The following is a 16,388-nucleotide window of genomic DNA, read 5'->3' on the forward strand; positions in this document are numbered from 1 at the left end:
CAAGGTAGCTTTTCCCGTTGGGGCTTTTAGCGCTTAACTGCCTCTTACATCACACAGCTGGGCCCCAAATATGATGGTTACTAAGGTTTATCATTCAGGCATCTATCACTTCTTTCCCTGGTTTCCATTTCTAGCCACTAGGCTTTGGCTTTGGCTCGTTGTCATTGTTAGATGCCTCTGCGGCAGTAGATCAGGACGTAGAGCGCTCGTCTTGGGATCAAGGGATCCCAGTTCGAATCCTGGTTCGTCCGTGTTACATGTCGAAGTGTCCTTGGGTAAGACACTGAACCCATAATACCCCCAATAAGCAGGTTAGCACCTTACATGGGCTGCAAGGCCGCTATTGGGAAATGTGTAGCACATTGTAAAGCGCTTTGGGAAGTCATTGACTTGAAAAGCGCTATAGAAAATGCAGATCATTTCATTTTCTCCTTCGTCTTACAGTGTCACTTGCCTTTCATAGCGGGTCATGCAAGTGAACCTCACTGAGTTTGTCATTCAGGGATCTTCCACTTGTTTCCCACATATCTTTCTCAAGCTACTCATATTAGCCATTAGGCCGCAGGTAATGTCTCACATCTAGCTACTTTTGTTGTTATTAGCTGCTTCTGCTTCATCCTACAGTGTCACTTACCTTTCATAGCTAGAATTGCAAGCGAACATTGTAGCATTCCTTCATTCAGGCATCTTCCACTTTTTCCATCATTTCCTTCTCCAGCCAATCATGTTAGCCACTTGGCTGCCCGCTATGGCTCGCAGCTAGCCACTATTATTGTTAGCTAATCCTGCTTTGTTTATCACATTCAGTTTTTTTTGTAACCTGAACCACTTAGCAACCTTAGCATGATAACATAAAACACTTTGCCAAAAACATTCATACATCAGAAAATGAAAAATAAAAACAAGCATGTGGTGCGGGTAAAGAGGAAATGAATGTTGAACTTGCGATTAAGATTTAGAAAGGGCGTAAGAAGGAATGCAAAGGAAAACAAAGGACAGAGGGCCGACATCCCGTTAAGATGACATAAAGGATGAAAAAGTGAGACGAGAACAGAAGTAGATCGGCTAGCATTTTCACAATCCAGACCAGAAGCCGAGCGGCGTTCGCAAAGCTGTTGGTGATTGCCCAAATACATCTGCCTTGAGCTGCACGCGCTAGCCGTTAAAGACTGCACAGAGAGACACTAGCGACTAGCGAGTTCACAGAGACACCAGTTGCTAGTGAGTTCACAGATAGAAGCTAATAATCAAGGACTTAACACAGAGAAATTGGTGACTAGCTGAGTTCTCAGAAAGAAACTAGCGGTTAGTGAGTTCACAGAGAAAAGCTTGAAACTAGCAAGTTCACTGAGAGAAGATTGCGAATACACAGAGAGAGGCTAGCAGTAAGTAAGTTCACAGAGAGAAGCTGGTGTGTTCACAGCGAAGCTGACGAGTATACAAAGAAAAACTAGCAACTAGTGAGCTAAGTTCACAGAAAGAAGCTAGCTTCTAATGAGTTCACAGAGAGAAGCTCTCATCTGGCAAGCTTCTCTCTGTGAACTTGAAATAAGCTAACAGTAAGTGAGTATATAAGAGAGAAGCTAGCAGACAAGGCGTTAACAGGGAGAAGTTGTTTTCTTATATACCAGTATATTGTTTTCTTTCTGGTCTTTCGCTTGTTCGTTAACTTTTGGGAAATAAGACTGTTGGTAGAATCATAGGTCGAAAATGAACTTCTCTTCAATAAGTTATTTATTGGCAAAATATATTCTGGACACCATTCTGATATATTCAAGGGCTATATTCTCGCAATAGCTAAAAATCTTAAGCTAGCTTTTTATACTTTTTATACTTTTCTGAGGCGATGCAAAACTGCTGATGAAGTTCTGGGTTGTTTTTCATTGTTTAATCACTATCCCGCTATCAGCGATTTTGACAGCTCATCACAGTGCCGTGTTGTTTTGTCGACGTTTGACATGTTGCGCTTTTATGGTTAACACAACATAATGGCTAATGTTGATATGTTTTTTTGTATTGTGCGGTCTTGATTTCTCCTTTTGGACTAGAAAGAGTCCGAAACCAGACAATAAATAAACATCAGTCAACAAGCATTATGTCAACACAAGTATTGCTGCAAATTTAATTTCCTTGATCAATCAACAAGAGAAAAAATATTGTAGGGTTTGCTTCAATTCTTATTCTGTTTATTGTCAGTATACATATATTTCTAAAATTTAAGGAAATTAATTTGTTAATACTTAAAAAATGCACAACTTGACCCAAGTTCAAAGATTCAGCAAAGCTAAAATGTGGTCTATTAAATATTAGATCGCTTGCTCCTAAACTACTTGTTGATGATCTTATTCGTGTTAACAAACTTAACCCAATCGGTCCGTGTGATACTTGGTTGAGACCGGATGAGTTTTTACCGTTAAATGACTACATGAGCTGTCATGTAGCACGCTCTTCGAAGAAGTGTGGCGGTGTCGCGCTTAATTCTTAAAAAATACTCAAACATACGCCCCGTGCCACTAATAATTATAAAGCGTTTGAGGCTCTTGCCATGCAGTCCTCTTTAATGTCAATTTTTGTAGTAACTATAGCGCACCAGGACCATACTCAGTTTTCTTAGATGAATTATCTGAACTGTTGTCTGCCCTAGTAACCTATGCAAACAAAATAATAATGATGGGGGACTTTAACATTCATATGAACTCCCCAGTCAGTTCACTTACTGTTGCGTTTCGGTCTCTAATTGACACATTTGGTTTTAATCAACTGATTGATTTGCTGACTCAAAAAGATGGAAACATACTTGTCTTGGTCCTGACTCGAGGAGTTTCAACCTCAAATGTTCTGTCACGGTTTCCCATTGCGCCTAATTGGCCCTGCCCTTTTGGCGCCAGCTGCGGCTCGTTGACTGATTGGGTTCCCTCCTATTTAAGCTCAGTGCTCTCATTCACCCTTTTTCAGTCCATCAACGAACCTCTGCACCCGCAAGACGTGTGTTTTGACTCTGTCCGGTGTCCTGCTTGTGTATCCTGTCCGGTATCGATCCCGTCTATCTTGTCCTGTTTGTTATCTGACTCCAGTCTCTAGTGTCTGGTATCGATCCTGTCTGTCTCGTCCTGTCTGATACCTTGCTACTATCTCCGGTATCCAGTTTGGGGCGGCAGTGGCTCAGGAGGTAGAGCGCTCGTCTTGGGATCAAGAGATCGCAGTTCGAATCCCGGCTCCTCCGTGTTACATGTCGAAGTGTCCTTGGGTAAGACACTGAACCCCTAATACCCCCAATAAGCAGGTTAGCGCCTTACATGACTGCATGGCCGCTATTGGGAAATGTGAAGCACACTGTAAAGCGCTTTGGGAAGTCTATATAAATGCAGATCATTTCATTTGGATCTCGCCTGTCTCGTCATGTCTGATATCCGTCTCCAGTCTCCTGTATCTGGTATCAATCTTGTCTGTCCCGGCCTGTCCGGTATCGACCCCGTCGGTCCGGTATCTGCTCATGTATCTGGTATCCATCCTGTCTGTCCCGTCCTGTCCAGTATCTACCCCATTTGTGCGGTTTCTGGTATCGATCTCGTCGGTCTCTGGCTTCCTGTTGTTCCACGTCAGACTTCTGCCTTACTTCTTCCGCCCAGCGATCGCGAATCACTGGTGTTTGTGTTGACGTACATGACTGCCCTATTCCCGTAAAATAAAGCTAGTGTGAGGAACATTACACATCTGAGTCCTCCTCCTGTTCTGGTTCTGACATTACGGCTTAAATCACTACCTAAAAGATGCACGCCTTGGTTTACTGTTGAAACTAAATTGCTCAAACAAGACTGCAGGAAATCTGAAAGAAAATGACGCGCTACCAAGCTTGAGATTTTCCGTCAAACCTGGCATGACAGCTTGTTAAAGTATAAAGCAGCCCTTGCCTCTGCAAAATCAGCCTATTTTTCGAAGGTGTTTGCGGCAAAAAAGAATAACCCCAAAATCCTTTTCGACACTGTAGCATCGCTAACGAGGCAAGATATTATTCTAGATAGTTCTACCATTTCAGCACATTACTTTATGGTCTTCTTTAATAAGAAGATTCAACACATACAGGAAGAGATTTCTAAAGACCATGTGAATATGTCACATATCAAAGGTCTGAAAATCATAGATGCGCAACATGGTGGCTGTCCATGGATTTTTTCCCAATTTATTGATCGGTCACTTGATAATCTTAAACAGGTGGTGAATACGGCCAAACCAACTACTTGCCTGTTTGACCCGCTTACGGGTTTGCTGGTTAAAGGTCTTTTTGGGGTCCTTGGATCTTAAGTTCTAAATATTATAAATATATCACTCTCCTCAGGTGTAGTTCCAGATGCTTATAAGTCAGCTGTTATTAAACCTACACTGAAACGATCCAACCTTGATCCAGAAAGCTTATGTAATTATAGACCTGTGTCAAATCCTTCGTTTTTGAAAAAGTTGGGGCACAAAAGCTGAATGAGTTGATATCCAAGAACAATCTTTTGTAATCGATGCAATCAGGATTCAGGGCAAAACACGATACTGAAACAGCCCTGATTAAGGTAACCAAAGATCTTCTACTGGCAATTGACTCCGGCGCTTCATCACTCTTGCTTCTGCTGGATCTTAGTGCTGCCTTCGACACTGTGAACCACAATATCTAACTCGACCAATTGGAAAAATGGCTTGGTCTTTCAGGAACCGTCCTCTTATAAATCATATCTTACCTCTCAGATAGGACGCACTGTGTTAAATATGGTGAAATTACATCTGAGCCCTTTAGTGTTACCTGTTGTGTTACGCAGGGTTCAGTACTTGGCCCCCTTCTTTTCAGCATTTACTTGCTTCCATTAGGTGATATTATTCGCAAGTATAATATAAGTTTCCATTGCGACGCAGATGACACTCAACTATATCTTCCGATGGAGGAACCTTCCACACTAAACTGGAAATTTGGAGGGCTGCCTCACTGAGATAAAAGAATGGATGCCACTCAACTTCTTGCGCCTTAACTCTGAAAAGACCGAAATGTTCGTTATTGGTCCATCTAAATGTCACTTGTTCTCAAAAACTGCTATGAACATTGACAAATGTAATATCACCCAGAGACTGTCAAAAATGTAGGTGTCATATTGACCCCTATCTGTCCTTCCAAACAGCTTTTTTCTATCTTCGCAACATTGCTAAAATTCGTCCTATGCTGTCTCAGTCAGATGCGGAGATTATAACTCATGCGTTTGTTACCTCCCGTCTCGATTACTGTAATGCACTACTCTCCGGTCTTCCGAAGTCCAAAATCAAAAGCCTTCAGCTGGTACAAATTGCAGCAGCAAGGATTTTAACTAAGACAAGAAAATTTGATAACATTACCCCGTTTTTAGCTAATCTGCATTGACTCCCTGTTAGCTTAAGATGTAATTTTAAGGTTCTGTTGTGAATTATACAAAATCATGCATAGACATGCTCCCTCATATCTTTCAGATATTTCCCCCTATATTCCGGTCTGGAGCCTTCGCTCTGAAAATGCTGTTCTACTAGTGATCCCAAGAGCCAAGAAGAGATCCGTGGGTTCGAGAACGTTCTCCATTCGGGCCCAGGTGCTGTGAAATGCTGTGGCCCTGAGAGTCATTCTGCAACCTCAGTGGAACTGTTTAAATCTAGGCTTAAAACTCACTTATATTCCATAGCATATGAATAACCTATATTTTATGTTGACAATATCTGTGAATTATTTATTACTGCAACATCTGTTGCAGCCTGGTCATCCTGGAAGGGGGATTACCTCGTGTGCGGTCCCTTCTCAAGGTTTCTTCATTTTCCTCATGTTGAGGTTTTCTAGTTTTTCCTTGCCCTCATGGAGGTTTTAGATCAGGGGATGGTGTAATAATAGTGTTGTTTGCAATAATCTGTGGTCTGTGCAGCCCTTTGAGACTCTTTGTGATGAAGGGCTATACAAATAAACTTGACTTGACTTGACACAATGCGTACTATTTTAAAATAATTTAACACTGAGAAAGTCCACTGCTAATAAGACAGGATCTCATCCCAGCATCAAGAGCAGAAAAGGAAAAAAAATGTAAATGCAACGTTTGCTAGTGGAGAATTTACTGTAGCTTGTGAAGAAACGTGGTCAGTTTGGTTTGAGAAAATGTTTCTTTTGCACATGATTGTTCTTTTTGTGTACAACGATCTCAACTGTACCAGAAAATTATTAAAAAATAAGTATATGAAATCAATATAATAAAATAATATTAATACAAATATTAAAAATATATATTTAACTGTTAATAACAATAAAACTATGCGTGGCTGGATACAATTCACTGCATCGGTATCAGTTATTTTTTTATTGTAAAAAAATACATTCCAAAACCATAAAGCCAAACTTGTGATCGCATATAACATCCATGTTTCATTTTTACGTTTTTGATTGATGAAAGATAATTTGGTCTGTAAAGACTCTGTTTCGACTGATCCACACCTCCACGGTATTGGTATCGGATAGGAAATCGTGGCCTAGAGTCGCTTTGCACGACAACAAATTCCCATTGCTTAATGCTCTTTTGTCATCAAGACCTGTTCCTTTTCACAGTTCAATCCTGCAACGTCCGCTGCATGAATGGTGGCAGTTGCGCGGAGGACGCCTGCACATGCACCAAAGGCTTCACGGGAAACCACTGCGGACAACGTGAGCGCCCTAGACGGATTTTGCAGTAGGAACATCATGCATCGCATTTAGCAGAAATAATACTTTTTATTGTTATTGTTTTTAAAGCTGTGTGTGAGAATGGCTGCCAAAACAGCGGACGTTGCATTGGCCCCAACAGATGTGCTTGCGTCTATGGCTTCACCGGCCCTCAATGCGAGAGAGGTGAGATATATTTTGTTTTTAATCAAAAAATTAATTTGCGTTCGATTTGGTATATTAGCCGCGCGCATCCACATTAAGAAAAGGGGTCCTTGTAAACTGAAAAATTTTATTGGGGAATACCTGTATAGATTTGCTGTTTCTTTGTTGCTTGCTAATTAACAGGCATGTCGTAATTTACCTCTAGTCACTAGGTTAGAACGATTGTTTCCAGCAAAATAGCTGAGTCTTGACCTGACGAACACGTGCTGACACTCCTAGCGTCTCACGAATGGCTGATTGGACATCGAATGATACCGGTGGTTATCATTTAATGCAGACCTGCAAAGTCCAGGTGCCTGTTGAAAGTAATCCAAGGAAAAAAAAATGTATATGTGCAAAGGTAAGGGTGGGAAAAATATATATGCATTTTTGTCTGCGGTGTCCACAAACACTCACCTTTACTGGTTTCTACTTCCCATAATCCCCCGCGTCTGTTACGCCCCTTCTTTTTAATTGGTCAGTGCAAGACTTATCAGAACAAGTGTCCAAAATAAATAATAAATACAAATAAATACATGACAAAAATATACAGTTGCAAATACATATTATACATGGTTACACATATTGAAATTCATGGTAAGCCGTACTCGTCTTTCTCGTCAATAATGACGTCTTCAAGGGCGTCTTCCCCACATTTGAAACGAATTTCCATCCTCTGACATACGGACAATTCGATCACAATCCAGTTAACCTCGGCGCACAATTCCACCGGTCTAAATTTTACCTTTTGTACTCGAGTGCCGCTGGTGTTCGTTAGAAAAATTACATAAATAAGCCGCTTCACTTAATAAGCCGCAGGACTGAACATTTGGGAAAAAAGTAGCGGCTTATAGTCCGGAATTTACGGTATGTATATATATGTATGTATGTATATATGTATATATATGTATGTATATATGTATATATATATGTATGTATATATGTATATACTGTATATGTATGTATGTATATATGTATATATATAGGTTTTTGGTTTGAACAAATTTATTGACACTACTAACGGAAAACAAACAGTGTGAGGTTTGAACAACCCCTCTTGACAATCTCAAGAGCAATCAAGCACATTCACAATATTATATTTCAATATGATGTTTAACAGCAAACACAATGTGAGGTTTGAACAACCCTTCTCGAAAATCTTAATAGCAATATTCACAATTTCGTTATATAACATCTTTGTTCGTGTCAATAGATCCGTCCAGGCCAAAGTCGATTGTTTTTGGTCTGAACAAATCCATCGACACCAACAGTAGCAAAACAAACACGACAATCTCAACAGCCATCAAGCATATTCACAATTTTGATATATCTGACAATATGACGTGACAATATGACATTTTAAAATTTTTTCCTGACATTTTCAACATCAATTAAACAATTTCAGAGTTATTATCTTTTAACAGTAGTTAACCAACGTGTAAAGGGCAATACTATTGTGCAAGGGCATAGCTCTGCCATCCCACCCTCCCAAGCAGCATCCTCCAGTCCTCTGTGTGGGTCCTCTCCCTTCTTAATTCTACTTTCCACAACCAGGCCGTTGCTAACGGGACCCCCACAGTGTAGCTCCGGTTCCCCCCTCCGGGTGGGTGCAGACGATTCTTCTCTATGGCTGCGCCGCTCGCAGATTGTATGGTATCTGCAGCCATTTGGAGCACAGCCACGGGGGGATCTGCCTGCACCTCCATACCAGCAGGTTTCTGGAGGTCCAGATGGCGTCATTGATGGCAGCGAGAGTGAGCCAGTCCCTGGCAAAGTCGTTCCGAGACCTCCCCGACCGACCCACCCCGTAAAGCACGTACTGTGCGTCAGGGACCTCCCCTGCTGGCAAGTCCGGGAATTTTCCTATTTGGTCGGCCATTGTCCACAAGTCCTCGGCAGCGCTGCACTCACAAAAAAGGTGCCTCACCGACTCCTGGCGCCACAGCCAGGTCGAGGGCACATCGAAGTCGCTGACATTCCTCGGTGGTGCATTACGGCTCTGACTGGGAGAACCTCATGAGCCACCATCCATGACAAGTCTGTTTGGGAGGGCAGGATGATTCACGTTGCTCCAAACCGTTGTAGGTTCGCCAAACGCAAGCCCCCGCACAGGACTTACTGTTGCACGCTCTTGCACAATAGCAATAAGGGCCCTGTGGTTTTGTAAAGTGTGACATTCTTGTGTTTCTAAATCAAACTTCTTTAAAAAATCCCGAATAAAGAGATGTGTTGGTGGCAAGTTAAATGAAACTGGAATCAAACGATTGTTTGGTTCAAGCTTTAGCTTCCGCAAATATGAGCCCATACAGAACCGGGTCATCGCTTGACTTTTTGGGTTGTTGGGTGGGCCCACAGCGTTTTGGAAGTGGAGAGAGACATATTTGTTTCCCAGGAAAAGCTGGAGGTCAGGCACTCCTTTCCCCCCTTTTTCCTTTTTCTTTTTCATTGTATCTCTTTTTATCCTTTCCCACTTTGAGCCCCAGATAAAGTGAAAGATGGCTCGGTCCAGTTGTAACAGCACGTTTCTTTTGGGCATAAAAACTAAACTGATTGATAAAAGCAGTGGGAGGATGATCACTTTGATGATTAGGACCTTCCCCTCTATTGTCAGTTTTCTTAGTGACCAAAAAACAAGTCTTTGCTTAACTTTCCTTGTCACGTCATCCCAGTTGGTCTCGCCTCCTCCATCCGCATTGAAATTTATCCCTAGCATTTTCTGGTCTGTCTTTAACACCGTCATTGGGAGTCCTGCCTTTTCTGTCTTCCACGGTCCATAAAACTTCACTTGTGATTTTTCTCTATTTAGCCTTGACCCAGACGCCCTCCCAAACAGGTCAGTCAAGTCAAGGGCTCTTCTAACAGATACGCGGTCAGTACATAAAATATTAAAATCATCCATGTACAAAACACACTTGGTAATTTGTCCCCCAATTCCTGGGATATTGATCCCTTCGACAAATCTATCTTTTCTTAACATTTGTGCCAAAGGTTCAATGCAAAGAACATAGAGAAGGGGAGACATAGGGCAACCTTTATGTACACCGCAGTTGACCTCTATTGCTTCCGATAACTTCCCGTTAATCATGAATTTGCTGTAGATGTCTCGGTATAGCAGTCCCACCCACTTGATGTATTTTTGGGGAAAACCACATTTTTGCAATACCCTGAAGAGGTATTGGCGCAAGACTCGATCAAGGCTTTTTCAAAGTCTAGGTTTAGGACCGCTAGTCGCATGTTTCTGTCTCTCGCATAACAAATGGTGTCACGGATCAGCATGAGACTGTCGCTGATCTTCCTTCCCACGATCGCACAGGTTTGGTCCGGATCAACCAAGCCTCCCAAGACTACAGACTTTCGTGTTGCTAAAAGCTTGCTGAAAATTTTACAGTCCACGTTTAAAAGCGTTATGGGTCGCCAGTTTTTTAAATCAATTTTGTCTCCTTTTTTGTGCAATAGAGTAACTATCCCTATTCTGAAACTGTCTGGCATGTTGTCTCGACTGGATAATTCGTTAAAAACAGTAATCAGATCTGGTGCTAAAATATCCCAAAAAGTCTGGTAAAATTCGAGGTTGAGCCCGTCCTCCCCGGGTGATTTGCCTTTTTTCATAGTCTTTATGCAATCAGTCAGTTGGTCTTGGGTAAAGTCCGATGTTAAAAAGGGGTCTTGACGCACTGATCTTGAAATATGATCTAATACATGCCCCATTTCATTCTCACGTGTTTCTTTCTTTTCATTTAATTTTTTGTAGTAGTCTTCGACTAATTTGGTTATTTCACTACTTTCCTTTGTTATTTGCCCGTTTTCGTTTTGAAGTTTAAAAAGCCCCTCACTTTTGCTCATAATTTATTTTTAAAAGTAGCGTGTACATTTTTCCCCTTCTTCTATTTCTCTTTCTCTGCTTCTTATTATGATGCCTTTGCTCTTTATTTCCGCCAAAGCGTTTAGTTCTTGTTTGGTCTCTTTGATTTCATCATTAAAGTCCATCCCCTTTTCTGTTTGAATGAAATAGCGTTGGAGTCTTCTTTGTAGTCCCGACATGCGTTTCATCCCTTTAAGTTTCTTGTTTTTCCCTGCATTTTTAAAAAAAGGTCAGTGTTAGTTTCTTTGTCATTTCCCACCATTGTGCTCGTGAATAATACGAGTCTTGAAGGGTCTGCCAGTCTTTGTACAGCTCCCTGTATTGTGCGGCTAGAGCCTCATCCTCCAGCAGTTAGCAGTTTAACTTCCACAAACCCTTCCCAACAGTCATACCTGAAGGAAATGAGAGAGAGCAGGACAGTAGCAAGTGATCCGATAAAAACCCAGGAATTAATCTTGCATCACTCAGTGCAAAACCCCTTGTAAATATGTAGTCTATTCGAGAGGCTCTAGCATTGTCATTACTGAACCAGGTGAAGCCCTCCTCTCCTGGATGTATAGATTTGAAACAGTCCTCCAGTTTAAATGTCCAGCACATGTCTTGGAATAAAGTTGATGTTTTATCTACTTTAAACTCCTCATCGGTCCTCTTTCTATCCTTCCTACTAAGGATGCAATTAAAATCTCCTGCCACGATTAGTGGTTGATGGCCTAGCATATGCGACTGGATGTCCTCTAAGAGTTCGTACCTGAGTTGTATGTCGGTATGGCCGTATATGTTAATGAGGTTAAAATCATTCCCTATATAAGAAAGTCTTAATAAGATTGCGCGTCCGTCTCTCATCACAGTACTCCCCTTTATGATGAGTTGAGGGTTGTTTATTAAAATGGCTACCCCATCGTTACGGTTTTCATTCGAGCCACTCCATAATGACGGATATGGCCAAATCTCTTCCCACTGTTTATAATTTTTTAGAAAGGGGATGCAGCATTCTTGCAGTAAAAACACATCCGTTCTGATAGTTTTTAAGAATGATAAAACGCTGTGAGCCTTAACCTTTGATCTCACACTTCTCACATTGATAGTAGAGAATGTAATATTCATAATTGTAGTTAAAGTATTTAAACTACTTAGACAAAACCGGGGGATCCGAGTCCATTCTTTGGTGATCATCGAGAGTGTCACCTGTGTCAGACACATCACTTAAGAGCAGTACCTCATTTGGAGACTCACCGGGGAAAACTCTGGAATCCTCTGACTCTCTGTCTGTGGTTCCAGGTCTTCCCCTTTTTTCTGGGTTAGGGGGTGAGCCAGAGGACCTATCGGTGGGTATCTTACTTCCCTGCCCACAAAGGGTCAGATTTTTTCCCTCCCCGACTTCCTCCAGCTCAACTTCATATAGTTCCCTTGTGGGCTTTTTCATCGGCAATCGGCTTTCTTCTAAATCTCTTCTCTTTGTTTCCGATGTTTTCACCACCCCCAATTTTGTCTTACTTTTACCCCTCTTTCCAGTGCCCGTATGGGTTTTTGGAGAGTCGTTCGCCTTTCGATTTGTTTGTCTTCTCCAAATCCCGGCAGTGGCGTAGCAAACAAATTTGCTAATTTGGACTCTCTTCCAGGCCCTTCCTGATTAATATGTGTTTTTGGAGTGGCAGTTGCCTTTTCTATTTGTTTGTTTTGTCCAAATTCAGGTATTGTATGAAAAATCGAATTAGAATTTCCAGGTCCTTCCTGATTCAAATTTGATTCTTTGGTCTCTCCTCCAGGGGTTTTGGTAGGGACATCTGTATTTTCAATTTGTTTGTATTGTCCATTTTCTTTGTGCTTTTCTTGATCATCTTCATTGGGTATTTCCATAACTTTATTCATTTCCTGTTCATCTTCATTGGGTATTTCCATAACTTTATTCATTTCTTGTTCATTTTCATTTGGTATTTCCATAACTTTATTCATTTCATTGTCTTTGTTATCTTTATTCATTTCATTGTCTTTGTTACATTTATTAATTTCATTATCTATGTTGTCTGACATCATTTCATTGTCTTTGTTGTCTTTGTTAACTGCCTTCCTAGCTTTCAATTTGTTAGCAAACGATTTCGGGCAGTTCCTATAGAGGTGGTTCGTTTCTCCACAGAGGTTGCATTTTCTGCTATTGGTACATTCCTCAAAGGAATGTCCAATTGTCCTGCACTTTCCACAAAAAATTCGATCACATACCTCAGCCAGATGCCCACGCTCACCACATTTGCGACAGAGTTTCGGTTGTCCTTGATAGTGGATAAAGCCACGGTTTTCCCCCAGGACTATAGTAGACGGGAGGTGTTTCAGTGCCTGAAAGCCCTGAGGATCTTGCCATTGTTGGATGGGTACCCTCCAGGCACCAGTCCAATAGCCTTTCTCATCCCTCACCTTCATAGCCTGGCCTTTTACCGAGCAGTATCTACTCAACCAATAACAGACGTCATCAGCATTCACCACCTCATTAAACATTCTGACAATGACTATCTTGTTAGCATTATCAGTCAGCTTCTCTACTGTAAATCCCAAAAAACTGGGGCCTCACTCCCTCAAAGCGATCCCAAAACTCTTGATAAAGAGCCGCCGTTACAAAATCAAAGCCCTTGCCAGAAGGCATTTTTATGACAGCATGTATCTCCTCCTTTTTAAACTTCAGAAGCTTTTCAATAAACTTGTTAATAAAATCCAGCCTTGACATTCCCTCCGAAATTGCCACAACATCTTTGAGCAAGAATCATACGCACTTATGTCTTCGCCCGCCGGCATAAGGCAGGACCCGGCTGCTTTACTTTTAGCTCTGTCAAAGTGGTTCGAATTGTAAAATTTATAGTTAACAACACACTCAAAACCGACGCCAATGAGAGTATAAACGCATAGAACGAGCAGTGCTAACCTGATGCGTCCGCCATCAAAATCAAGCATATAGGTATGTATGTGGGGTTTTGGGGTTTTTAAGGGTTATTGTTCTATCTTCGTTATTCATTATCCATTATGTACGTATATATGTATATATATAAATATATATATATATATATATATATATATATATATATATATATATAGGTATGATGCAGACCTGCAAAGTCCGGGTACCCGTTGAAAGTAATCCAAGGTTAAAAAAAGTGTATATTTCCAAAGGTAAGGGTGGGAAAATATATATCCACCTTTGTCTGCCGTGTCCACAAACACTCACCTTTACTGGTCTTTACTTCCCATAATCCCCCGCGTCTGTTACGCCCCTTCTTTTTGATTGATCCGTGCAAGACTTATCAAAATAAGTGTCCAAAATAAATACAAATAAATACATGACAAAAATATACAGTTGCAAATACATATTATACATCTCATCTCTCATCTCATTAGCTGCACCGCTTATCCTCAGTAGGGTCGCGGGGGTGCTGGAGCCCATCCCAGCAATCGGGCAGTGGGCAGGGTTATTATACATGGGCAGGGTTATTATACATGGTTACACATATTTACAAAGAAAGACGGTACACCGAGAGAGTTTTCAAAGCTTTAATAATAATAATATAACTTTCATCCCAAACCGTGCCTGTGAAAGGTACCACCACGCTACTCTTAACACGCTCACAAAGCTCAGAGCGCAGCTGTTTAAATAAAGCCATGCCACAATTAATAAATTCACGGTAAACCATCCTCGTCTTTCTTCTCATTATTGACGTCTTCAAGGGCGTCTTCCTCACATTTGAAACAAATCACTATCCTCTGTCATACTGTCTGTCATACGGACAATTCGATCATAATCCGAGAGAATGCAATTTACCGCGGCGCACAAATTCACCGGTCTAAATTTTACCTTTTGTACTCGAGTGCCGCTGGTGGTCGTTAGAAAAATTACTTAAATAAGCCGCTTCACTGAGTAAGCCGCAGGGCTGAACATTTGGGGAAAAAGTAGCGGCTTATAGTCCGGAATTTACGGTATGTATATATGTGTGTATATATATATATATATATATATATATATATATATATATATATATACTATTGCATACACTTCTAATCAGTGCAACTTCTGCAGTCACTCGAACAGTGACTGTAGCCTTCAACCAGGAGAAGATGTCGTCAGGTGGTGTCCAACAGTCACTGGGCGTTTCGACCCTTAACCACAACGCCCTCGAGTTGGCGAGCCGGCAGTAATGGTCCCCAGCTAAACTCCTCTCTCCTACTCCAGAGCCAACAAGAGGCTCTCTCCGCGGCTTCCCCCACCCTTTTGGCAGCTGCCTTCCTCTCCCTTCCACTTATTCCCAGAGATGTTAATGTGTCCCATACAGACTGTGCTGGGAAGCCCCTGCACCCGACCTCCACTGGGAATAGCCAGGTCTGCCATCCCTTGTCCCTGCACTGTTGGACCAGCTCTTGATATTTAATGTTTTTCCTTTCATGGGCTTCGCTGCATCCTTCTTCCCAATGGTACAGTTAGCTCAATCAGGATGATTTTCTTAGCCTCTTCTTACCAAATCACAATGTCTGGCCTCAAGGAAGTTTGGACTACCTGGGGAAAGTCTAATTTCCTTCCCAGGTCTACCCTCATCTCCCACGCTGGTGCTGTTTGCAGGAGGCTCTTTTTGGTCTTCTTGGAGGATGCTGGTTTCTCCCCTTCCCTGACGAACTGGAAGGAATGTGTTGGACCGGGTGAGGTTGGTGTTTCTTTCGCCTTTACTGCTCCGAGATGTAAGCCAGTGCACAGAGGACCTTGTCATGGCGCCAGCGGTATCTGCCTTGGCTAAGAGCAATCTGGCATCCTGCCAGAATATGCGCAAGTGTCCCTCTCCCACCACATAGCCTGCACGTTGGGTCCTCCCTCAACCCCCACCTGTACAGGTTGGTTGGTGTTGTAAGAGTATCGTAGACTGACCGGAGCAAGAAAGAGATCCGGAACGGTTCCAACCTCCAGAGTTCTGGCCAGGTGATCCTTCGCTTTGGTAGGTCCCACTTTTTCCAGGCTCCTTGGACTCCAAGCTCCACCGCCCTGGACCACCTGCCTTCCTCCTCCAGTTGACGGACCTCGGCCTGCACCATGTCTCTCCTCTGCCTTGGATCAGCTTTTGACCATTGCTGGAAATGAGTAGACCCTAATCACTGACGCCCTACGCATGCATTTCCGATGAGATCTTTCAACCTCAGCCTGCCTTCTGCCTGATGTACTTGGCTGTCTGCTGCCCATTTTCGCCCCGATCTTGTAATCACGCCCGCGCCCCTAACCATCTCGTCGCTAGAATCTTTGAGCATCATGACCGCCTTACACTTGGCCACATTGAACTCTTCCACTACCGAAGACAGGGGAAACTGCAGCTCCCCCGACCTGATGTAAAGTCCTAATGATGTGAAGCTTGGTGGAACACCAAGCCACCTGCGGAGATGTTTATTTGCCCTCCTCTCTATTCCTTCGTCCGCCGTCATAGAGATTTCATAGATCGTTAGCAGCCACAGCAGTCTTGGTAGCAGACCGTACTGGAACAACCAGATATTGAACTTGCCTGGTAGTCCTGATCGCTCAATCCTTTGCAGCCACTCATTAGCCTATTCCACTGTCCTGAGAACGCTGACCCTCTCGCCCAGAGATGAATCGTACCACTTTCCGAGGCATTTTATTGGGTTATC

General features: G+C 42.3%; 1 protein-coding gene across 1 annotated transcript in view; it reads left to right on the forward strand.

The window, feature by feature from the left end:
- LOC148354600 (fibrillin-2-like) overlaps positions 1-16,388 on the forward strand; it is a 153,172-nt gene that overhangs the window by 22,766 nt on the left and 114,018 nt on the right. Inside the window, exons 5-6 of the mRNA XM_088348774.1 lie at positions 6,590-6,685; positions 6,773-6,868. Of these exons, the coding sequence (XP_088204900.1) occupies positions 6,590-6,685; positions 6,773-6,868 (192 nt within the window). The remainder of the gene's footprint in view (positions 1-6,589; positions 6,686-6,772; positions 6,869-16,388) is intronic.

Source organism: Urocampus carinirostris, chromosome 12 (assembly GCF_059441175.1).
Source record: "Urocampus carinirostris isolate Australia breed hairy pipefish chromosome 12, RoL_Ucar_1.0, whole genome shotgun sequence".
NCBI classification, from domain to species: domain Eukaryota; kingdom Metazoa; phylum Chordata; class Actinopteri; order Syngnathiformes; family Syngnathidae; genus Urocampus; species Urocampus carinirostris.